At 55.8% G+C, this 23,561-nt stretch overlaps 1 protein-coding gene across 2 annotated transcripts; it reads right to left on the bottom strand.

Moving 5' to 3' along the window:
* Nucleotides 1-16,004: 16,004 nt before the first annotated feature.
* On the bottom strand, nucleotides 16,005-19,577 carry FOXA2 (forkhead box A2). 2 transcript variants are annotated; one of them, XM_063330946.1, is made up of 4 exons: nucleotides 19,484-19,577; nucleotides 19,087-19,226; nucleotides 18,224-18,293; nucleotides 16,005-17,552 (listed from the first exon to the last, which is right to left on the bottom strand). In XM_063330946.1, exons 3-4 carry the CDS (start codon nucleotides 18,290-18,292, stop codon nucleotides 16,290-16,292), a joined length of 1,332 nt encoding a protein of 443 aa, XP_063187016.1. In that variant the 5' UTR covers nucleotide 18,293; nucleotides 19,087-19,226; nucleotides 19,484-19,577; the 3' UTR covers nucleotides 16,005-16,289. The 2 variants fall into 2 exon arrangements, with proteins under 2 accessions (XP_063187016.1, XP_063187015.1); XM_063330945.1 differs by lacking the exons at nucleotides 19,087-19,226; nucleotides 19,484-19,577 and having other exon boundaries at nucleotides 18,224-18,310.
* Nucleotides 19,578-23,561: the final 3,984 nt, after the last annotated feature.

The following is a 23,561-nucleotide window of genomic DNA, read 5'->3' as shown; positions in this document are numbered from 1 at the left end:
CCCAGCAGTTCTGCGAATGAAAGTGCTCTCTGGCCCTACCAGGGAAGGCCTGGACAGCAAAATCAGGGCAGATCGTGTCAACTTCTCTGCTTCTTCATCAGCTTCTCTGCTTCTTCCTTCCCCATGTCGCCCACCAGAAATTAAAACACTAAAGAACGGCATGTCAGGGCCGCTCGGGTGCTCCTCAGCATCAATTATCATCACTCCAAAGGTCTCTGCAGCTCACACCTATGTAAGAGCCCCATCTATTTTGATTTCCATCCAGACGGGTTTTCTGGTGTCGCCCTGTCTGTGTGTCCCTCCCCTCCTAACCCTTGAACTCCTTGGCTGGTTTCAATCAGATTTGTCAAGACAATAGCCGTCTGGAAGCTCATTAAGTCCTTCGGGGGGGTTTGTGGACATAGGCAACTTGTGTGCAGGCAAGAGGCTGGGGGATGGCGGCAGGGTAAAATCCCCCCCACCCAGGACCCCTCTTCCTTCCCAGGAGAACAGGAGCACCTCGCCCCGCCACCTGAGATGCCCCCCAGGTTTTCCCCCATCACTTTTTGGGGGGAGTTTTCCCCTCCTTTGAAGCCTTCTCGGCGTTTTTCCCCTAATCGGACACTTGCAATATCTCTTTTTTTTCTGTAGCAGGGCAGCCGGGCTATCTAGAGGGGGATAATTAATGGCATTATAACACTTTTTATTACTCTCTTAGGCATCTGAACAATGCTGAGTCACCCTGGGGGATTAGGACAGCTACAGGAATATGAAAACCTTTGCAGGGCCGGGCCAGGGGGCTTTGCCGGAGGCAGCGCCCAGGCAGATTTCTGGAGGCTGGGACAGGGCCAGGAGCCAAAGGTGTCTTGTGGGAGGCATCCCTGCCAGGCAGGACCTACACGGGATAACACGAGCCCTATCACAACGTGTAGTTATGGATATTTCCGGCATTGCACAGTAACACACAGAGGAGATGGGTGACCCATCCTGACTCCCCCGGGTATTTCCTCTGCACCCGCCTACACCTCGGGCCAGATCCAGGGTGCCTAAACTTCACGCAAGCCCAGCGGTGCCTTGGACTCAGGCACCCTAGATGCCTGAAGGCAGCCAGTAACTACCTGTAGGCTATCTGAAAATCCTAAGAAAAAGATTTCTTTTTCCCATAGGTTGGTTGATATTATTATTTTTTATATTATTATGATGATATTATTGTTATTGTGGTTGCTATTGTTGTTGTGATTATTACTAATACTAGTGTTTTGGAGCAGAAGCCCCTCAATATGGACATAAACGTGACTTCTTTTGCATTTTGTCAAAGGGGGTTTATTTGACTCCTCTGAAGCGGTTCCCGTGGCCGTCAGCCCCTGGGCGCGAGGGGCTGGGTGATGAGGAGTGGTGACCCAGCTCAGCTGTGGCACGGGCTGCTTCTCCTTCTTAGCCACAGGCTTTAATTTATAATAAGGAAGAGGAGAACGAAGCTTAACTCAACTTGTGTGGACACAGATCACAGGTCACTCTTCTGGGCTGGCCAGCTCGTCTCGTGTAATTACTGCGTGAAGCATCTGCGATTTGGTTAACACCTCTGAAAAAAAAAAAAAAAAAAAAAAACAAACCCAAAAATATCTGACAACGGTCTTTTCTCCCCTGTCTTCCCTACCCTTCGCCCCAGTCATGCTTCTTGGGGAAAAATGGGTGGAGGGGACGCAGTAGGTGCTTGCTCGAGCCCTGTCCCAGCATCACCCGCAAACAGGATGCATGGGACGGCTCGATGCAAAGAACAGCTGATGCTCTTTCAGTACATCCTCTTCATCAGGGCTTGCTTCTCCCATCGGTTCTCCCCCATCGTGTTTGCAGGAGCTGCCTGAGCCCCAGGGACAAGCCCTCCAGGAGCAAGGTGACCCAAGGAAAGAAGCAGCGTGCCCCAACGCAGCTCTGCCCTGGTTGTTCGGCGAAGCCTGTCCCCGGCAAGGGGTATGCGGGGGACAGGGACAGGGCCCAGCAGGCAGCTGGGATGAGGCCGCCCTGGTTTGGCAGGGGAGCGAGCTCTGGCACCACCTGGGTGGTGGCGGAGGTGAAGTCTTACGCCAAGGCCCCTTATCTCGTGGCAGAGAAACCCGCAGCAGAGCCATGCTGGCAGCATGTTCCTGCCAGAGGCATTATATTCCCTTGGAAAAAAAAAAAGGCAGAAGAATTCAATTGCCAAATATATTGTTCCGGTAACTGTAACAGAAATGACTCTGGGTCTTGCCAGGTTACAAAGCTCCTGTTAAGTAGTTCCTGCCGTCTTGCAGTTAATGCCTATTGTTATTGTGGAGCACCCGTGCTCCGGTTCAGGATCACCCCGCTTTGAAGTAGGCGAGGTGGGATCCACTCTTTCCTCTTAGCTTTTTTCCTTTCCTTTCCTTTCCTTTCCTTTCCTTTCCTTTCCTTTCCTTTCCTTTCCTTTCCTTTCCTTTCCTTTCCTTTCCTTTCCTTTCCTTCCCTTTCCTTCCCTTTCCTTCCCTTTCCTTCCCTTTCCTTCCCTTTCCTTTCTTTTTTTTTTTTTTTCCTCCCCCCCAAAGCCCCAAGTCTATGATTTAGACTGGAAGCAGAGCCTTCAAAAGCAGCAGGGGAAATTTGGCAGGCGTTGGCAGTTGACAGACCTCCCCAGGATTCGTGCTGCACAGGCACGAGGAAAACATAAGTAGTGTTGGCTGCTGTTAGGGATGCTCTGGGGTTTGATCCTTGGGTTTAGGTCGTATTTCAGATGACCTGGGCACGGGTGGGGAGCGCCGGAGCTACCATGAGATGTCAATGCAATGGATGGAGGAAGGTCAGAGAGCTGTCGAGTTTCAGAGCTGGGGTCTAGCCAGGACGGGCAGCCTCCAGCAGAGCCGTGGGGATGCTCTCCTCACCCTTCTCTGGGTGAGGAGGTCTCCTGAGCCAGGCACAGGGTTTCTAGTCACTAAGCTGCAGTGGGTTGCCCCCTCCAAGCAGCTGAACGACTGTCCCTTGAGCCCACGCACCTCTCCTGCACCCAGGGCATCCCTCGGGAAGGAGCTGGGGCAGAGCTGGTCCACGCTCCACAGCCAAGTCCCTGGACTTTCTCTCTGATGCTCCTTCTCCCAGCTTACGGATTTTATCCAATTTAAATGGCAAGGATTTAAATGCCACCTGAGTTAAAAGGACCTGATTAAAACCGTAGCCTCATCATATTTCTTAAACATGCAGTTGCATTGCTGTATTTACATTAGTGTCAACTTTAATTTAAATTCTGCATAACTATATTTGCTCCCCTAAATTCATTCGCCAGGAACACAGCGCAAATTACTCTGCACCGACTGCACTTTCTCTTTGTCTATGGCGGAGTGGTTTGGAAATTAGCACTGTAAGTGAGCGGTGGGAAGTGTCATTCCGCCTCTTTAATGTCTCATTAATTAACCCATCTGGGCCGGGAGCAGATCGATGCCCCGAGGTGGGCGAGATGCCGGTCTGGCGGGGGCAGAGGCGCTGCCTGGCTGTGAGACACTGGGATTATTCTGCTTCAGCTCTTTGTAGAGCGGCTCCAACTGATCCTCCGGGGTTATTCCTCACCCTTTCGGGTGGCAGGTTGGGCTTGGTTGGGGCAGGTTTGTGCCATTTTAGGGGGCTGCTCCATAGCTGTATATGCGATGTGTGAGGCTCAAGCTGCTGGTGAAGTGGCAGAGGCCCCTAAAATGAACACCAGCATCAGTTTTTCTTTATTGCTCTGCCTTCAAAATTGAAATCAAATTGGACTCGATGATCCTTATGGGTGTCTTCCAACTTGAGATACTCTATGATATATGAATATGATTAAATAAAACAGAGTACCTCAGCTGTGAGGGGTGATAAGATACCTCTTGGGCATAAAAACGCTGCTGCTGTGAAGTCATAAAAGCTCTTTACTTGCGGGATTGCGTGGCCAGACACCTCTGACCTCTACCATTTGCTTGCGACGGGTTGGTCCCATCGGTGCCAGGGCTCCTCGGGGCGCTGCAGCCTCCCCGGGATCAGGGCGCAACCAGGTGCTCGGTGACTTCAGGGACACGTGGGGTCAGCTCTTAAGGCAGTGCAGAGACAATAGGATCCCTCCTGCTTTTCAGCTCGTCCTCCTGACCACCCACCAGGGAAGAAGAGGGAAAAGGGGAAAGAAAAAACAACAACCACAAAAAAAAAAAAAAGCCCCCATCGGTTTCTCAGATTTTCGTGACAGAAGCAGTGTTTAAACTCGGTGTTTCCTGCAGGTGTGCTCTCTGACTACAAACGCTGAATGTGATCTCAGCCAGGCAGGCATTTTCTTTAGTCCTCAGCATTTTGCCTTTTCACCTCGTAAAACCCTTTCAGGCTAAATAAACCTTATTACAACAGAACCGCGCGGCGCAGCCCAGCTCCCAAAACCAACAGCCTGGGGTAGGACAAAGAGTAAAAATAGCAGAGCATCCCCATCGGCACCAGCGCCGAGCTCAGACGGTAAGACCAGCCTGCGCCATCCCGTCCGACCTTGCTACGTATTTATTTTTAATTACAGCATTCGCCTGCCTGATCAGCGATGACATCGTTCAAGCAAAGCAAGCGGCGGCCCGGGCGGATTAAAGGAGGGAGGGTGATCTTCGGGGACAGCGGGCACGGGGAGGGAAGGGGAATGGAAGCGCTGCCTGAATGCAGCAGGACCTGCCCCTGCAAGGATGTTGCCGTCAACACCTGCCGTCGCTTATACCCAGGTAGCAGCAGATAGGTCCCAGCGCTGCACCGCAAGGACACCACGCGCTTATGCCGGCAAAACGCTCAAGGCTGGTTGTGCCTTGTAGAACTACGAAACACCGCGTTTTGCGGCTCTGCACCTCCAGCCCGCGATGGCGACGTCCTTCGTCTTTTGGAGCGCGGCGCTTCTGGAGCCGGCACTGCTTTCTCCGAAGGAGGGAGCGGTCGCCCGCGTGCGCCTTAAGGACGGCCAGGGGGACACACACGCGCGCGCGCGGAAACGCGTGCCAGGGTGCGTGGCTGTTGCCTTGGTTTGTTTCCCAGCCAAGCAGCCCGGTGTGACTCGGTGGGAAAAGAGAGACCTGAGCAGCCGACAAGGGAAGGCATATGGACAACGGAGGGTGCCCAAAAAGGGTTTCCTAGCCATCCGCGAAGACGCAAAAGCAAGCTGCAAGGGATGAGTTGCCCTGAGCATTGGCAAGTGGCCCCAGGGGCAAATACAGCATCTGATACACCGGGGAGGGCATTTCGCCGGGGGGAAATATAGTAAAGGCGACCTGAGATTTGGGTGGATAAGTAGAAGGCCTGACTTAGCCGCGACGCCGCAGCTGTGCTCTTATCTGGCCAGAGGAAGAGGCTGAACAACAAAAGGGGCTAAGAAGCCGGGTTGATGCATGGGAAAGCCATTGGCCGAGCATTGTGGCTGCCCTTCTGCTGAGCAAATAGTTCAAACTGTTCATTCCCATCTCCTATTCTCTCCCTGGTACATTGTTTGTGTCCTTGCATTTCATTCTGCGAGGAAGATTGCTCTCTGGGCCTATAAGCAAACAGTCCAGAAAAGAGCCAACTATCCTCTCCTTTTCCCTGGAGAACTAGCATTTTTATTTCAGCTCCAAGCTGTCAAAGAGCTGGAGAGTTTATGTCAGTATCCTGAATTAATTGCTTTAAGCTGGAGCAGCCTATACCAGCCACCAAATGTCCAGAAGATGTTTATTAATAATGTTTCCTGTAGGTTTTTCGGTGGGTTGGGTTGGTTTTTTTTTTATTTTTTTTTTTGTTCCAAGCTGTGCTCTCACATACAGTGCCCTCTATTCACCGCCGAGGCGGCGCGCCTGACGCCGGGCGAGGGTGGTGAAATGAAAGCCGCTTATAGGGAATTAATAAAAGCTCCCGAGGTATTGTCAGTCCCGGCGCTCAACATGTCGGCACGGCGGGCACGGCCGGCGGCTCGGAAATCTCCCGTTAGGACTTTTCGGGCGATGGGAACGAGAGGAGGAAGATGAATTGCTGGAGGGATCGAGAAGGAGCAAGCAGCAAGCCCTTGTTTAAACACAAATATCTTTGGTAATTAACAAAAGTGGCAAGGAAATTACTGATGGAAAAAAAACACATGAAAGGTAAATGGTTTTGTGTTTAAACATGATATATTTTAAAGTGTTCCCCAGTGTGAAAGTCCCTGTTTAAGGGAATGAAGTAATAAACCAATTTATATACCAATAGAAAGTCGAGATCCTGAGTGCCTTTGTGTAAATTTTCCACTTGACTTTTCATTATCTACCTGAACAAAATCAATCTATATGTATGGGATCAACATGCAATATGAGAGATAAAAGACGAAATAAATGTGCTTTGCATATCCCGCAGATAAAAGCCACCGGGCTCCAGGCGCTGCCTCCTTTCCAGGCAGATGCATTTTAGAAAATAAATCATTTTGCAAAGGAAAAGAGAGCAAAGCGGAGTGGTGCTTCTTAAGTGTTTGCTCCCTCGCTTGAAATATTGATCCTGTCAAATGAACAGTGGTTAATAAGTAACTCGGGGAAAATATGCCGGCTCTCTCTTTGCTCCCTGCTGTAGCACGGACCCATCTCTCATCCCTCTCCTGCTCCTGGGCAGCAGAGCCCCGGAGCATCCTTGCTGCAGGCTGGACCTCTGGGCAGAGCCCAGATGTGCTTGTGGGGCCCTTTCCAGGGTGGAGCAGATTAAAAGGAAGGCGACAGAGGCAGCAGAGCGGGGACAGACCCCGGCACCCTGCAGGAAGCCCTGAAAGCCCACAGCATTTCAGCATCTTAAGACCTTCTGTGCCACAAGCCCTGCTGCACCCCAAACCCTGCTGCATCCCAAACCCTTCCGCATCCCAAACCCTGCCGCATCTCAAACCCTGCTGCACCCCCAAACCTTGCTGCATCCCAAACCCTGCTGCATCCCAAACTCTGACGTGTCCCAGCCCTCGTGTTCACTCCTCATGGCCTTGCCTGCAACTGGCGATGGCGTCCCATCGCATCAGCCACTTGCACACCAACGTGACTTTCCCTTGCCTTGCCCCAGCAGGAGCCATTCCTGACCCAAAATAGCCACAGCTTCATCTGAGGGAAGAGTATTGCTATCGGGTGGGGGATCAGCTCTACTAAATTGGGCTAAATATGCAAAGTGGTGTACCATTTCTGGGGCGTGGGAGCAGAGGACACAGCGCAGCACGGAGAAAATGCTCCCGATTTTCAAAAAACGCATCCATGAGCACAGATTTTGCTCAAGCAGCCTCAGCATCCCCAGTGAAACCGGCGGTTGCTGTGTTAACAGCAGCTAAAATACCTGCCCTTGCAAAGTTATAACCCAGAGCCTCAAGAGCCTGAAGCAAGTGCCCTGTCTTGTTGCCACGGTTTGTGTGACTTCTCCTTCCACCTGCCCTTTCTCCTCCCCTCTCCCTCTCCCAGGACCCGGCTGTCCCTTGGCTTTTTGCTCTGACAAAGCTTTTCTGGTTTCATGGATCCCAACATCTTGGAGAGACGGGTAATAGCACCCTCTTTTTTTTCTTTATGGTCGGGTGAAGAGGCAGGAACTCCTCATGTGTGTTTTTTTGGGTTTTTTTTCCCCTTTAGTAACAGGATATAGAAAAGGTTAAGAGGCACTTCAGCAGATACAACCCCCTCCTGGGCATGGGGGGGGTCTTATTTCTGCGGAAACCCCAGCCCCGTTTCTGCAGCGGCAGAACCTGTCACCCTGGTTGATGTATTCCTCCTCCTAGCATCCTCGCGCCAGGGGAAAGCACTACGCGGCCCCGCTCCAGCCGACGGGCAGGCGAGCACCTGCCTCCCACTGATTTTATTGCTTTGACGGTCTCTACATGTCTCCTGGCTCTGGCAGCTGCGCTGTGGGGTCGGACAAGGGCATTTCTCCAGGTCGGGCATTGGATTTTTGCCTTTCCTTACGCAAAAGGCCATTTCCCGTCTTCTTCCTTCTTCTCCCCCTAAAAATCCAGACAAGAGGGAAGAGATGAGTGGCGGGGGGGGGAGGTGAGAAAAGGGACGAAATAAAGAGAAAAGCAGGGGCGAGCTGGTGACTTTCCAAACCATGGGGTTTGTCAGGATGCTCCCAAGAAACATGCTCTGCCATTGGCTCAACATCTGCAGCTATTTTATTAGTTTGCTAACGATGTGTCAGATTGGACCCAGGGGTGACAGAAAGTCCTGGCAACCCAGGAACCTTGCAAACCAGTCCCGGCAAACCAGTCCCTTTTGAAACGAGCCTCGCCTTCTGCCCCCAACCCTGCTGCCTCCCACCCCAGGGCCGTTGGGTATGTACCCCCCCATCTCCCGGGCCATCAGCTCGGGAGCGATGCCCAGCCCCGTGCAGGGCAGGAAGGCAGCTACACCACTGCAAAACTCCGGCGAAGAAAACGGGTTCGCGCGTCCGCACACCCACCCCTTCGCATGGGACACTAGGGATAGAAATACCCTCGCCACGTGCAATGAGTTACGTGGCGTGGAAGAAGCGGGGGGAGCTCCGAAGTGGGGCATGGTAGAAAAGCTTTGGCGTGGGAAGGGGTTTATTCATCACTTTGGGGGTAGCTTTGGCTGTTGGAGTTTATTCTCCTCTCCAAAGCTCTTCCTGAGCTCGCTCTTAGCATAGCACCAGCCTGCATCCCTCAAAACCTCCACAAATTCATTTGTTCCTCTACTTTCTCAAGGCGCTGTTCCAATTTTGGTTTTACTTCCTTAAAGCCTAGAAGGATCCATCCTGGCAAAGCACCTTCTTAAGCTTCCTCCAGGCCAGGATAACATTGCTCCCCATCCCCGTCAGGAATTATTGGAGTGTGACACGGGTATCACACACAAGTACAGACACAAACAGGCAATCGGAGATGATAATCTGTGGCTTTAATAGGAGACGCGTACACGGCAGCAGTACACTCAGTGAAGCCCAGAAGTTTGCCCCAGCTACCCCTGACACAGTCTCCTTGTGCCATTACTGAAATAAATAAGGGAGAGTGAAGGGGAGTGTGAGTGCAGGCAATCAGCGAAGCGCCGCGCCGCTGCTTTGCTGCATGCAGAAGGCCGTCAGTGAGAAGCAAAGCATTTCAAGGTCTCCAAAATCCTTCAATACCGATGCCTCCAGTACGGGGGTGGGAAGTAAAATCAGCACATTTACGCTCCTCCGTGTTGTTGGCACTCAGTAGCTGTTTTCCAGCTGCAGAGGGATGAGGCTCATTCTTTTTACTGCTTGTGTGGGTCAAAAACCTGTAGAAAGACACTCCTTCCCTAGCCAGGGGTGAGCATTTTACTCCGGCCTTACATGGATGGCGCTGGCAGTGACAGACGATGTGGACAGGTAGAGATCTCCCCGCAGCAAGGATCTGGCTGCAGAAATCCCTGCCGCCTGCAGCAAGTGGTATGTCAAGGGCTTTCCTGTCCCATGGTTTATAAAAAAAAATAAAAACAAACCAAATCCCTGGTAGGTGGGGGGCAGCAGGAAGGACCTCCTGCTGTGATCCTTGCCCAGTGCCCATTCCCGTGGCAGCAGGGCTGCTCACAGCCTCACTCAGCTGCTCTGTGCCTTTCCCCTGCCCTGCCTGGGGAAACAGTCCCTCTCCCCTGCAAAGGGGCTCTGTGGCCCCGGGGGAACTGGAGAAGGTGGAGTGGGAGTGAGGTGGGCTGTGAGGAGGGGCGAGCTGTTAGCATCAGTGAGGGGAAAGGGAAAAAAGGAAAGAAAGAGAAAAAATGAGCAATAAAAGGGGGAAGGGGGAAGAAACTGAAAAAATGGGAAGGAATGGGGAAAAAATAAAGAAAGGGGGAAAAAGGAAAGAATGGGAAAGAAGGGGAAAAGGGGAAAGAAATGGGGGGAAAGGAAGAAAGGGGGGAAATGAAAGAATGGGAAAGGGAAAAGGGGAAAAAATGGAAAAAAGGAAAGAAAGGGAAAAGGGAAAAGGAAAGAAAAGAAATGGGGAAAAGGGGGGGGAAATTAAAAGAAAAGGAAAGAAAGGAAAAGAATGAAGAGGAAAGGAAAGGGAAGGAGAGAGAAAGGGGAAATGGAAAAACGGAAGAAAAGGAAAGAACAGGAAAGAAAAAGAAAAGGAAAGACAGGGAAATAAAATTAAAATGAAAAAAAAAAAGGCAAAGAAAGATAAAGAGAAGAGCCCATGGCCAAATTAAAAGCAGAAGAGCTGTGCCCTGCTCTGGCTCTGTGCGCACTAGCCGGGCGGGAGCCGCCGGTGCGGGGTTGCGCGCCGTGCCCGCGGCTGCGGCAGCCCCTCTTGCGGGACGGTGCCCCGCGCACCGGCGCACACGCGTGTGCGAACGAAAAAGCCCATTTCGGGCGGGGTTGGGGAGCAGGGGGGGGGAACAGGCACCCCCTCCCCGGCCCCGCTCCAGCGGCCCCTCGACTCCCGAGGAGCCGCCTCCGCCTCATTTGCGTTTTTTAAAAAGTTTTTCCTTTTTTTTTTTTTTTTTTTTTAACATGCAATTTCACGCCCGGCTGCACCTGCAAACATAACGGCCCGGCGGAGCCGCTGCCTGCCGCCCCAGGGCCCCCCCCGCCCCGCGCCGGCGCCGCGCCGCCCCGAGCCGTTGCCCCGCCGGTAGCCGAGCCCCGCGCCTTCCCGACGGCTTCGCAGTCCGTTTGGGGCCCTTTTCGTTAGCCCTGCCCGGTGCCCTGCGGGCTGCAGCGGCTGAACAAACCGCTGTCTGTCCCTCCATCCAACCATTTATCCATCTATCCCTTCCTCTGTCCGTCCATCCATCCATCCATCCATCCATCCATCCATCCACCGATCCCTCCATCCATCCCTCCCTCCATCTCTCCATCCGTTCATCAGCCCAAAACAACGTCCCGGGGTCGATGCAGCTTTTCCCATCCTCACGGCCCCGAATCGTCCCCCCACCCTCTCCCCAGGCTCTGCCCGGGCACCCCCCCACCACTCCCCCCCAGCCCTACCGTGACCTGCCCGGTGCCCTTGGCTGCTCCTGTGCACGGCAGGACAGCGGGTCAAACCCCTCCGACCGCCCCAAAAAAAACTCCCCCCGTTGTTTAGAGCCGAGACCCGGGTTTATAGGGGTGCTCCGGAGACCCTGTTGTCTCTGGAGTCAGCCCGACTCCCCGGGACGCAAGTGCTCCTTAAAGAAAAATTGGGGAAAAAAAACGCTGATTGCGGTGCCCGGCCGGGGCTGCGAGAGAATTCGGGTTTGTTGGTTGGGTTTGGGATTTTTTTACCTTTTTTTTTTCTTTTCTTTTTTTTTTAATGTGTGTTTTCTGTTTTGTTTTATTTTGTTTTCCCCAATAAAAATAACTACCTACTAAATTCACCTCTCTCCCCCCGGCTCCGTCGGTAAAGGATAAATATTTCGCTCGCCACCGTGGGAGCCCGAGCCTGAAAAACGACCGCAGCCAGAGAGCGAAAAAATAAACGCAAACTCCTTCTCCTCCCGAAACCCGCCGGCCCCAAAGCCCCGTTTTTAGCTCCATTGGCGGCGAAGCTGTCCCGTAAATAACGAGCCGGGAGACTCTGCATCATCCTTTAATATTTACTCTTTTGAAGGTTAGGCAGGGCAGAGGTAACAAACTTTGAACGATTTTTTTCCTCCTCCCCTTTTCCGTCCTCTTCCCTACCTGGTTTTATGTGGTTTCTGGATTAATCTAGTGCGGAGCAGAAGCGGACTTTACCCGGCCGAAATATAGGATTAGGACTATTTCTAGAAGAAAGAGGATAGTGTGAACTGCCTTTAGCCTGCAATAGTCTAAAGCAGAATTACAGCTTGTAAAATAGGTCTCCATCAGTTTCCCAGGAGACGAGTTAAGCCCTACTTGGGTGTTCCAGCTCTTTTTAGAACCAGCAATAATTAGACTCATCTCACCCCAGAGTTGTCTGTCCGGTGTTGGGGTTTGTTGGGGGTTTTTGGGGGGTTTTGGGGGTTTTTTGTTGTTTGTTTTTGTTTTTTTTTTTTTAAATCATCAATAACTACACTTTTGCCCACAATCCTGCCGGCGGGCGCGGGCAGGGCAGGCAGGGCTGGCGCTGCGTTATCCCGGGCAGGAGGCAGGGTCGGGGGGGGGCGGCGTTGGGGCACGGGCAGCGAGCCCTCCTCTTGCCCAACCTGGGCTTCCCCATCCAACTGCTGCCCGTGCCATCTTCTTTGTGCTTTTGATGTCTTTTGAGCCATCGCTGCATGTCATTAGGGGCCCGAACAATTAAAAGGAGTGCCTTCTCCCCCTCATCCCCGCCAACGGGAAAGCAGGAATCAAAATAGACATTATTTTGATTTTTGATAATTTTGATTTGGGGGCTCAGGCCGGCGGCTTCCCGTCTGCCCGCAGCCTCCCTGCCCGATCCGGCGGAGCCCTTACAGCCCCGTCCGGCACCATCGGATGGCACTCAGTTCCCCCTCCTCCCCCCCGCCCCACCGAAAAATAAAGCTGTATTTGGGGTAATTAAAGTCCGAAACGGAGCCCAGCTCTCTGCGCCGCTGTTAGCCGGGGAAACGCAAGCCCAGGGGCTTGAGGAAGCTGGGGATGCTCGGCTGCAGGAATCGGGAAAAAAATAACCAGGGGTTGCGGGCAGAAAGACAGTGTCGTGCCCCCCCCTCCCCAGCCCCGTCCCCGGCAGGGATCGGTGCACCGGCAGCGGGGGACATCGTGTTCCTCGGGCCGGGGACAGCGCGGCACCCCCCGGGGAGGGATGCTCCGGGACGCCGCGGGCACTTCCCACTCGCGTCCCCCTCCCCGCGCGGGCGACAGGCGTTTAATGAGAAGTAATTGGCGAGCGCGCAGAGCTGCATTACGAGCGGGCCGGGCTGTTATGAATTATTGAAAGCCCATTAGCCGCCGTGCGCCTTCCCCTCTTGCCGGGGAGATGTAACCTGTCACAGCAGCGCGGGGACGGGGACACGCACCCGCACCCACGCACATCCCCGCTCCTGCCCTTGCCTTCCCGGCCTCGGGCACCGCGAACGGAGGGAGGACACGGCCCCGCGGGGGTCATATCCCCTCCCCGGGCCCTACAGCCCACGCCCGCAGCATCCCGGGGACCACCTTCCCGGTCCTTCTCCGGGTGGGCGATGCCACTCGTGTCCGTGCCCGGTGCGGGAGTGCAGAGCGGGCAGCCTCAGGAAGGGCCGCCGTCCCCGTCGAAACTCCCGTTTTCCCTCTGTATCGAGGAAATACGGGCGGGGGAAATTTTTTTTCCCCCTAGTTTTTGCCTACGCGGGTGTAGGCAGCCCGGCCGGGTCCTGTCCTCCCGGCACCGGCAGCGGTACCGGCAGCGGCGCTTTCCCGGTGTCACGGACACTGGAGAAATGCTTCTCCGAGGGGCGGACGCGGCGTGGTCGCTCCCAGCCCGGAACAAAAGAGCGCCACGGAGCCGGGGGGAACAACGCGGGGGAAAAAGGGGGAAAGAAATAAAAGACAAAAAGAAAAATAATAAAAAGTAAAGAAAAAAAAAACCAAAAAAAAACCCAAAACCAAGTGTCCGGCTCGGAGGAGCGGGAGAAGGGCGGGAGGCTGGTCCCGCACGTCCCCGTCCCTCTCCCACCGAGCCACAACGACTCACCCCCTCAGCGAGGGGTTTTGGGGCTGAAACGTGCAGGAACGGCGCTCCGAGCAGGGCCGACCCCGGCCGCACCCCGCTCCCGCACGGGCTGCCCCCCTCCGCACCCCCAACTAACACTTCTTTTTCCCCCCTCCCCTGCTCGGCACCGCGCTTTTTCCTACTCAAACGGCTCCTGGTCTGGGAGAGGGGCGGCGGGGTGAAGACCTCCCCCCCCCAAAACCCCGGTGCGAGGCGGCGGGAAGCATCCATCCCCCCGCGGCCCCCGGCCCCCGCCGCCTCCCCGGCTCCCCGCGCCCCGCTCTCCCCGCCGGCTCTACGGCGAGCTGGGGAGGAGGAGGAGGAGGAGGGAGGGATTGAAGAGAAGCTGAAGGTAGGAGTTAAAATCGAAGGAGAAGCAGGAGAAGGAGCGGCGGGTGTCACCTACCTGCGCCCCGGCCCGCCGCGCCCCGGCTCTGCGAGAGCTGGAAGCATCCCTGCATTTATTGGAGCTGAAACTCTGCTACTGTTGACTTTAGCACAAAGCAAAGATTTCGCTGCCCGCTAGTTTAAAAATGAATATTTTACCAAGATATCGATCAGCTTTATAAAATTCAGTTAAGCACAATGGCTCAAAAGGAGAAGGGGGGTGGGGGGGTGGGAAGGAAAGAGACGCAATATAATATCTGTGTAAATTTGCTGAAGTATGACGTGGTGTTGAAAGTTTACCCTCCTGGAATTTGGATCTAGATTCCCCCCCCCCCCTTTTTTTTTTTTGTTTACTGACTTTGTTTATTCACAGATCACGGTTGCTTAAACCGGCAGGAGCAGAATGCACTTGCAGGAAGGCTGGGGGCGGGCGAGTTGTGTGGGGCGGGGGGCGACAAAAATGCCAGGGGGTGCAAAGAAAAAGGAATAACGTCTAGGGTGGAGATTTTTTTCCTTTTTCCCCCCCACCCCCCCATCTCCCTCAAGTCCCCATCCTCGCATTTCAGCGTGAAGCAGGCCAGAGGAAGGGGAAAAGAAAATAAAAAGTGGGTGTGGGGGGGGAAAGACCTGCCTTTGGAACGGGCACCCGAACGGCACCTTGTCGTGCCGGGGCCGGGGCCGGAGCGGCGGGAGCAGCGGGCGGGGGCGCGGCGGGAGCCCGCCGCCCTCGCCCCAAACCGGCGGCACCCCCGCGCCCGTGCTCCTTCCCCGCGGGAGCCTTTTATGTGCTAATGAAACACATTGCATGCCTTGGTTCACAACGTGTGTGTCCTTGCCGTATAGAGACGGACAGATTTCTGGCTGGATCCCTGTTTTGTTTTTGGGATGGGGTTTTTTTTTTTCCCCCTCTTCCCTCCCCCCCCCCCTTCTCTCCTTCTCCCCTTTTCTTTTCCCGCGGACAATGCGGAATTTTAAGAAGGATTTGAATGTTATTTCGGAAAGAAACATCTATGACTGCCGTAAACGCGTGGGAAAAACAACAAGTGGTTGGGAAGAGGAGTAGGGTATTTACGGTGGGGAAATAAATGAAAATAATCCCGGCCGGGCTGCCCGGGGGTACCGGTGGGGCGGCCGGGGGACCCGCCGACGGGCCGTGAGGCTCGGAGCGGCCGGGAGGTGTTTAAAGGCAAAATAAAAAGCTCATCATCTTTTTCGCCTCCGGTTTATCCCGCCGCGGAGGTACCGGGATGTCGTCCCCGGCCCGCCCCGGGAAGGGCAGGGATACTTTGCCCCTCCGAGCCCCAATCCCCCCCGCCACCAACCCAATTAACACTGCCCGGTGATTGCGGGGCGAGGGGTAACGCGGCGAGGCCGGCTGTGGCGTTCCGTCCGGGGTCCCGAGCCAAAGGGTGTCTCCGCTCCCGACCCCCCAGCGCTGCGGGGGAAGACCGGCTCCCCGACCCCCGGGCCGCCCCTCTCCGCCCCCATCCCGGGCTGGCTTCGAGGGGAACCGGCGGGGAGCTGCGGGCCGAGCCGTCGGGATGGGGATGGCGGGGGCGAGCGGCGAGTCCCGGCAGAACAGAGATGCAGGGGAAAAAAACCGCCAATAACACTTTAATATAGTTCTGTGAAAATCTGGCTAGTCGCTACCAGAATACACATTTATAAGCCATAAATAAAGCATACAGAAACGATAAATTAATCAGATCCAAGTAGTTTACTCTCCCGGTAACATCAAGCATTTGTTTCAATTACAACGATCTATCCTGACTTTTTTTTTAATTTTTAAATTTTTTTCGTAATTTTTTTTTCTCTTCCCCCCCCACCCCCCCTCTTTCCCCCCCTTTTTACAACGTTACAAGACTTTCGGTCCTTGGATTCAAAACTAGCATGGGTTTCACACTGAAGGAGGGTTTCATTTTGTTTGTGTTGGTTTTTTTTCCCCGTCACTTCCACACAAAAAAATAGACATATTTATACCTCCTTGCGACGACGACAACGAAAAAAAAAATAAGCCCAACAGAAACCCCCCTCTCCCCATCCCCTCGCCCCCAACCCACCCCTCCCCACCAAAACAAACCACCCCACAAGGCAAACCAAGGGAATCGCAGGCCCCCCCACACACCCGGGCACGGGTGTCTTTGGGCCAGGGAGGGGGGTGTGAGCAACATGCCTGCCCTTGGCATGGGCTGAGATGCTTGCGAGACACACGGCTGCTCTTTCCCGAATGGATGCAAACATCTGGAGCCAACGGAAAAAAATATAGATAGATATATATGTATATGTACCGTGCTCAACAGCGTTCATAGTCCATTGCTCTGCTAGGGGGCTGCGTGGGGGCACTGGGGGCTTCTCCCCCTCACCAGGGGAGGTCTTCCCCTTGCCCCGTTTAGGAGGAGTTCATGATGGGCCGGGAATACACACCTTGGTAGTAAGAAGTCTCTCCAGCTAAAGGGGAGGACTCTAAGCCATTTTTGTTCGTTACGGGCCCCATGGCCAGGCTGCCGGGCATGGGCGAGGCGTAGCCCGAGTAGTGCATCACCTGCTCATAGGCCTTCAGGTCCATTTTGTGGTGGTGGTGGTGGTGGTGGTGAGGGTGGTGGTGCTGCTGCTCGGAGGAGGACATCAGGTTGTTGATGGAGAAGGGGTGGTTGAAGGCGTAGTGGTGCTCGGGCTTGAGGTGGGCGTCATGCGGCAGGCCAGCATGTGGGGGGGCCAGGAGGTGCTGGGCTGGTGAGGCCGCCGGCTCCCCGGGGCTCAGCCCCGGTGTGCCCTTCAGGTCGGCCAGGGCACGCTTGTGGTCCTGGCACGGCGAGGTGCTGGCCGGGGACTCGGCGCCGGCTGAGCCTTCAGAGCCCCCCGAGGAGCTGCCTTCCCCGAGGGGCTGGCTGGGAGGTTGCCCGGGCCCCTTCTTGCCCCCACCGCCCGCCCCACCACCTGCCCCGCCGCTGTCCTTGGCGGCCAGCTGCTTCTCGCACTTGAAGCGCTTTTGGCGGCGCAGGTAGCAGCCGTTCTCAAACATGTTGCCAGAATCAGGGTGCAGTGTCCAGAAGGAGCCTTTGCCCGGCTTGTCCGGGGAGCGGGGCACCTTGAGGAAGCAGTCGTTGAAGGAGAGCGAGTGGCGGATGCTGTTCTGCCAGCGCTGCTGGTTCTGGCGGTAGAAGGGGAAGAGGTCCATGATCCACTGGTAGATCTCGCTCAGTGTCAGCATCTTGTTGGGTGACTGCTGGATGGCCATGGTGATGAGGGAGATGTAGGAGTAGGGCGGCTTGGCATGTGTGTAGCTCCGCCGGTAGGTCTTTGGGTCCCGCGAGCGGTTGAGGTTGGATTGCCCGTAGATGGGGCTCATGGAGTTCATGTTGGTGTAGGGGGCCAGGGCATTCATGGAGCCCGCTTGGCCTCCCATGGGGCTCATGCTGGGACTCAGGTGGGCGCCCATCCCCGCCACACCAGCCGAGCCCATGCCAGGCATGGCCCCTGCACCCGGGGACATGCCAGTGAGTGAGGGACTCATGCCTGTGTTGGCGTAGGACATGTTCATGGAGGTGGCAGCCGTCATGTTGGCCGTGGTGCTCATGGCCGACATGGTCATGTACGTATTCATGCTGTTCATGCCCAGCCCCGCGTTCATGTTGCTCACCGAGGAATAGCTCTGCAGGGGCAAGAGAGAAAGAGGAGGGAGATTGGCGGGGGGGGACGGGAAGGAGGCAGGTTGGTAGCCCCGTCGGGGACAAGAGCAGCCCGGGGAGCAGTGGGGGGACACCCCTTCCCAGCCCCGATCGTCACTGGCGAGAGCCTCTGCAGCCCCGGGGCTCCGTGCCCCGCGGGGCGGGAAGGGTTAAATCCCGTGGCGGGGGGTTGTTTTTCTCGTTAATGAAAAAGAAAGAAAATAAAAAAAAATATATATATATGTATGTATAAAAAAGAGACGGGATGGCATCAGGATCGGCGGATCCGTCCTGGAAAAGGGAGCTGGAGGAAGGGGAAGGGACATCCCTGCCCGGAGCGAGAAAAATACCTGGGGCGGGGGGGTGGGGGGTGGGTGGGGGGGTGGGGGGGTGGTGAGGAAAAAATAGCGACCCGCCGCCCGGCAGCACCCCGTTTCCCCGCGCCCCCCGGGACCCCCCCCCCACCCGCGCTGCCTCCGCGCCCCTGCCCGCGCCCGGCGCAGCCCTACCCGCAGCAGGCAGGCAGCGAGGAGCCCCGGCTCGGTATTTGATGGCAAAGTTAATCTTGTCCCGGGGCTGGCAGGGCGGGAGGACCCCGGCCGGGGCCGGGGCGGGCCGGGGCGGGGGGCGGCGGAGCCCCGGCTCCCCTCCTTACCTCGGGCTCCCCGTAGTAGTTGCTCCAGTCCGTGTGCTCATGGCCTTCCATTTTCACCGCTCCCAGCATACTGGAAGTGGAGTGCATGGCAGTTTAAAATTTAACAGCCACAACAAACGACGACAGAGAGCAACCCAAAAAAAAAAAAAAAAAAAAAAAAAAAAAAAAGAGTCCCCAGCCCTCCCTCCCCTCCGTCGGAGCCTCTGGAGGAGGAGGAAGAGGAGGGAGGGAGGAAGGGGGGGGGGGGGGAAATCGAGCGGCGCTGGGGCTGGGGTGTTTTTTTTCCCTGCTGCTCCTTGGGTGGGTTTTCGCAGTGTTTCGCGGCGAAGAGTCGCCCGGAGGCGATGGAGGAGCCGGAGGAGGAGGAGGGAGGAGGGAGGAAGAAGAGGAGGAGGAGGAAGAGGAGGACAAGTGCTGCAGTGACGTGGGTGCTCGAGTGATATAGCACGGAGCGGCCGGGCGAGCCTCCAATCCCCAGGTCCTCGGCTGCCCATTTGAATAATCAGCTCACACCTAGGCGGGAGAGGCTCCTCCGCGGCCCCCCGCGCACCTATCCGCACCCCACCGCCGAGCATTGGGGGCCCGGCAGCACGCCGGGGCGCCGGGACGAGCACCCCGTACCCAGGTTCCCCCCGACTTTGCAGGGGGATCCTGTGGGAGCCCATTCCCATCACACACACACACACAAACACACACACACACCCCCCCACACGCACCCTGGGCAGCCCCGACGGGAGCCGACTCCCCCCCCACCTCAGCACCCCCGAAGCGATCTGCCTTGTAGCTCCCCCGCAACCCCGTCGGAAGCTGTTCCATCCCCCGCAGCCCCAACGGGAGGCAGCTCCCAGCCCAGCCCCACGCACCTTTTTTCCCCGCGGCTGCTCGGCGGAGCCCCCGGCTGCGGGGATCAGGCCGCCGCCCTCCTGGCCGTGCCCGGGCTCTGCCCCATCGGCGGGCCCGGCAGCCGCCGCTCTGACACTTCCCCGGCCTCCGGCTCAGGTACCTACAACAAATTCGTAACTAAAACAAACAGGGAAGGCAGGGAAGGAGGGGGGAGCGGCGCAGGAGAAGCGCCGTCGGGGGCCCGGGGGCTCCCCCGGCGCCGGGCCGGGCGGTGTGGGGGTCCCCGTGGGCGCCGTCGGGGCAGCGCCGCCGCTCCCGCTGCCGAAACGCGCCGGCAGCTTCCGAAAGGGGGGAAAAGAAGGAAGGAAGGAAGGACGGACGGACGGACGACAAAAATCACCAGGCTCCAAAACCCACCCAGCTCCGCCGCCCGCCCCATCGGCGCTGCGGGCACGTCGGCTCCCGGCGGGGTCCAGCCTGCGGAGCGGGACCGAGCGCGGCTCCTTTCCCGGCAGGAGGGAGCGGAGGGCTTCCCTCCACCTCCACACACCCCCCCGCCCCGGGTTGGGGCCATGCCTCCCCCTCCAGCATCCCCGCCTGCCCCCGCGGCGCACGGCCCCGGCCGCCTCCGCCGCGCCCGGGGAGTTGTTTTTGCCTGTTTCATAGATCCCCACCTATATCTACCCACCTTCAAAAAAACCCCAGAAACCGCCGTGTGTGCTTGTTTGTTTGTTTATTCATTTATGTATCGCTCCCGAGAGGGGAGTGGGGGGGAGAACCCCAACCCATCGATCGGCGATGGCTGACGATCGTTTTTAAATATTAACACAAACCCAGCAGAGAGCATGATTTCACCTCCCCGCGGGGCTCCCGCTCTGGGAGGAATCCTAAACCTCCCGCAGGACTCTGGCCCCGGGTTCCAGCACCCTCCGGAGTCACCGACGAACGACAAACAACGCCCCCGCCTCCAGGAGGGCACGCTCCTATCGCGACAGCTGCGGCGACAGTGGCAGCCCCCCCTCCCTCTCACCCCAGCCCTTTTCTGCCCCTGTTTAGGGGATGTAGGGGCTGGTTGGGCTGTGACCCCAGAGGGGCTTCCTCCGCCGGGATGGCGGGGGGGGGTCCTCTCAAAAGCGAGGGGAGCGGGGGTGGCCCCCACGCCGGGAGGGTCACGTCCCGCGGTCCCGCCGGCTAAAAGCGGTGGCGGGGCGCCCCCTGTCGCCTACTGTGGGTCTGCAGAGCCGGGGGGGGGGCCGGGGGGGACACCCCCGGGGGACCTCCGGGGACCACCGTCCTGGTGCTTCCCCCCCCGGGGCGGGGGGTCTCACTCCCAATGGCTCAAGCGCGCTCGTCTCTGCAAGAGGGGAAAGAGGCTTTTTCCCCAGGGGGAGCACCCTGCCCGCCCCGGATGCTTTATACTCACCCCAAAATCACCCATCCCTAAAAGGGGCTTCTGGGCTAGGTGCACCCCAGATGTGACAGCACAGCCCGAGGCAGGACTCTCTGACCTAACGCATCTCCACAGATCTTTTTCCTCCTTTGGAGCAACAGTCAAAAGACTCTGGACAGGAGGATTCACGAAGAACTCAGTAAAATTAGCGATGGGGCTACTGGACACAACGAACTTCATCAGTTCAAAGATCCTGTCTGCTCCGCTCCCGGCTCGCAGCTGACTTCAGCCATTTAGGGTGAGGTGTGGTTAGCATCAGCATCATTTTTTCCCTCGGCACACGACGTGCCGCGGGGGGAGGGCGGGGGGCGAGCGCGTGTTTTCAGCGTGGCTGCATTTGGTACGGAAGCTCCTGGCGAGGCCCACCCGAGGAAGAGAGAGGGCATAACGAGCATTTCCCCGTGCAATAAACTCACCCACCTTGAGGCCTTTGTCCTGCAGCGACACAGGCGTTTAGCGTGCTCCCAGCATGTCTGGCACCTCCGCGCGAGGGGTGGCTGGAGGCTCGCACACACCCAGAGCTCTCTGTGGGTCGCAGTCTCGCACCGCTCTTTACGAAGTGCCGTTTCCCCCTCAGGTCAGCAAGACTTTGAATTTTGTTGCCACCAAAGATGAGATTTTTCTACCTCTCGTCACCCCACTGTGCGTGGACTGGAAGCTGCAGAGTGGCAAAGGAGAGTTGCTTTCATGAGAGTCCCATTCTCTTGGCTTTTGACTCAAAATGTTCGCTTGAGGCCACCCCTCAGCTACAGAGGACGTTCCTGCTCTTTTTGCTCCAGTCCCAACGCTTAAATCCAGTTTTGCCTTTTTGGTCTGCTGTTGCAGCCTTCACTGTCTGTCCCATGATCCACGCCCTGCCCGGGACGTGAAGGACCTTCCATGCAGCGTGTATTGGACGAGAAGAAGCTTTCTTCATCCAACATATCCCTTGTGTCACAAGGAACGGTGATGTCCCTCTTGGTCTCCTTCTCCTTTCTTTCACAAGGGCAGCCGTCCATGCCACTAGCCTGAGGAAACCTGCTAAAATTAATATCTCTTAAGAGAGCACAAAAATATACGTTTGCCTTATAAGAAACATTTTAAAAAATACCTAGGATGATAAAAATTGAAAATTTTCAGCGGTGCCTTATTTAAACACACTTGGTTGGGTTACTGAGAAACACACCGGCCATTTAAAAAATTATTTCTTCTCTTTAATATATAACTAATATTTATTTTAAATTTAATTCTTAAATTACCTTCTTATTTGCGTTAGAAGCCATGACTTGAGGAGCCACCTCTCCCTCCCCAGGGGTAGGAGGCCAGTGACGGGTGCGAAGCTCTGCCAGGAGTTGGGGCGCTTTTTGGCTATCTCCATCACTTGCAGCAACGCTGCCGCCAGCGAGCGCATCCCGCTCCCTCTTCCCCGGCACTCCCAGGGGCAGATATTCGCCCTTGTGTAGCCAACTGGGTTTCAACGGCAATTTCGCGTGAGGACCACGGCGGTGCAGGACATTGCTGGGAGGGGGAGGAGGCTTCTGAACCGAGACCCACAGCCAGCTTTGGCGGCAAGCGAACGCGTGAGCACGTAACCGCAGCCGGCGGCTGAGCAGCGATGATCCGCGCGTCCTGAGGTGGGAGAGGGTGAAGCCCCGGTGCTGGCATTCGCCTACCCTGTGCCCTCCATACCGCATAGCCAGGCTGGCCTGTGCAAAAGGAAATAATAATTTAAAAAAAAAAAAAAAAGAAAAAAAAGAACCCCTTACCTTGTTCTTGACAACAAGGAGGGTAATTATCTCCCTTCTACTGATAATTGTGATAATTATATAATGAACTCTCCCAATTGCACTGCTGTTTCAAAATAAATGCACTGGCTTTTGTTTTGTTTTGGTTTGGTTTTTTTTCCCTTTAATTGAGGAAGGGGCTCTCCTGTGAGATAGAAGCAGTCATTGCCCCCAAGAAGAGAGGCATTTCAATAACAAGAAGCAAAAGGAGACCGGGCGGCTGCAGATCTTGTTAGAGACAAAAGCAACCGGCCTGCCAGGAAGGAAGATGGCCCGGCGTTCTTGTACAGTGCCACCGCAATTACTGTCAGGATTTATTGAGGCCTTCCCCTGATAAGACATCAAAATTATGGCGGAATCAACGCACAGAGGTAGTCCAGGAAGAGGAGGGAGCAGGTGGGTCTGAGCTGGAGAGAAGGGAAGGGTGAAGGCGGAGCTGGGGCAGGGGAGCTGCCATCACCCCTGGGCCACGGGCTGCCTGCAGCACTCCCTCTCACTGCCTTTATTCCCAGTTTGTTCAGTTAGGATCCCTGGAAGGAGCTCTGTAAGGTCGAGGGGCTCTGCTGGACTGGGAGCATCCCCAGGAGCTTCCACTCAAACAAGCAGAACAGGCAACGGGAGGATGACGACGATGATAATGGTGATTCGCATTTCCGAACTGGGGAAATACGCTGGAGAGAGGTTGAGCATCCTCACCAAAGCCCTCTGGAGAGTCCCATGGCAGAGACAGAAAGAGCCCGGCTCTCCAGCACGGCCTGATCCCAAGGTCACATTCAGTATTGGCTCAGTCAGGTGCACCAGGGTCCTGCTCCTGGGGATGCCTCCGTAGTTCCTACGGGGCACGTCAGGGAACAATATCCCTTGCTCGTTCAAGGATTCAGATGGGAACCACTGCAAAAAGTGACATCCCAGGGTGGGGAGAGTTTTTCCCCATCCTCGGAGTTGCCTACGCGCTAAAACAGGCTGTCGTCAGCTACGGTACCGCCGGGGAATTACCACAATTACACCGTATAATATTGACTTAACTATTTGAAGAACTCCACAGCCAAGTCTCTCCTAATTAGATTCAACATTTAATGGGGCTTCTTAATTCATGAAAATATTTTCCAAGGCTTTAACAAGTCTAACAATGGAAGAGTCAGGAGTATGCAAAATTTTTGTAATTTTAATATCTGATCAAGAGCCCAGGGATATCTGTCTTTTTCATAATGGGATGATATCCCCCAGTTCCAGGTTCTCAGGGACTCCATCGCAGACAAATCCAATTCATCCACAAGCGTAC

Source organism: Chroicocephalus ridibundus, chromosome 3 (genome assembly GCF_963924245.1).
Source record: "Chroicocephalus ridibundus chromosome 3, bChrRid1.1, whole genome shotgun sequence".
Taxonomy (NCBI): Eukaryota; Metazoa; Chordata; class Aves; order Charadriiformes; family Laridae; genus Chroicocephalus; species Chroicocephalus ridibundus.
Note: the sequence above shows the minus strand (reverse complement) of the source record. Positions and strands in the feature narration are given on the sequence as shown.

Excerpts from the sequence above, each read along its gene's own strand:
- FOXA2 (XM_063330945.1), bottom strand. The coding sequence starts at position 18,310 with ATGCACTCCACTTCCAGTATGCTGGGAGCGGTGAAAATGGAAGGCCAT. Across the intron at positions 17,553-18,223 it reads ACTACTACGGGGAGCCCGAG|AGCTATTCCTCGGTGAGCAA; the intron begins GTAAGGAGGGGA and ends TTGCCCCTGCAG.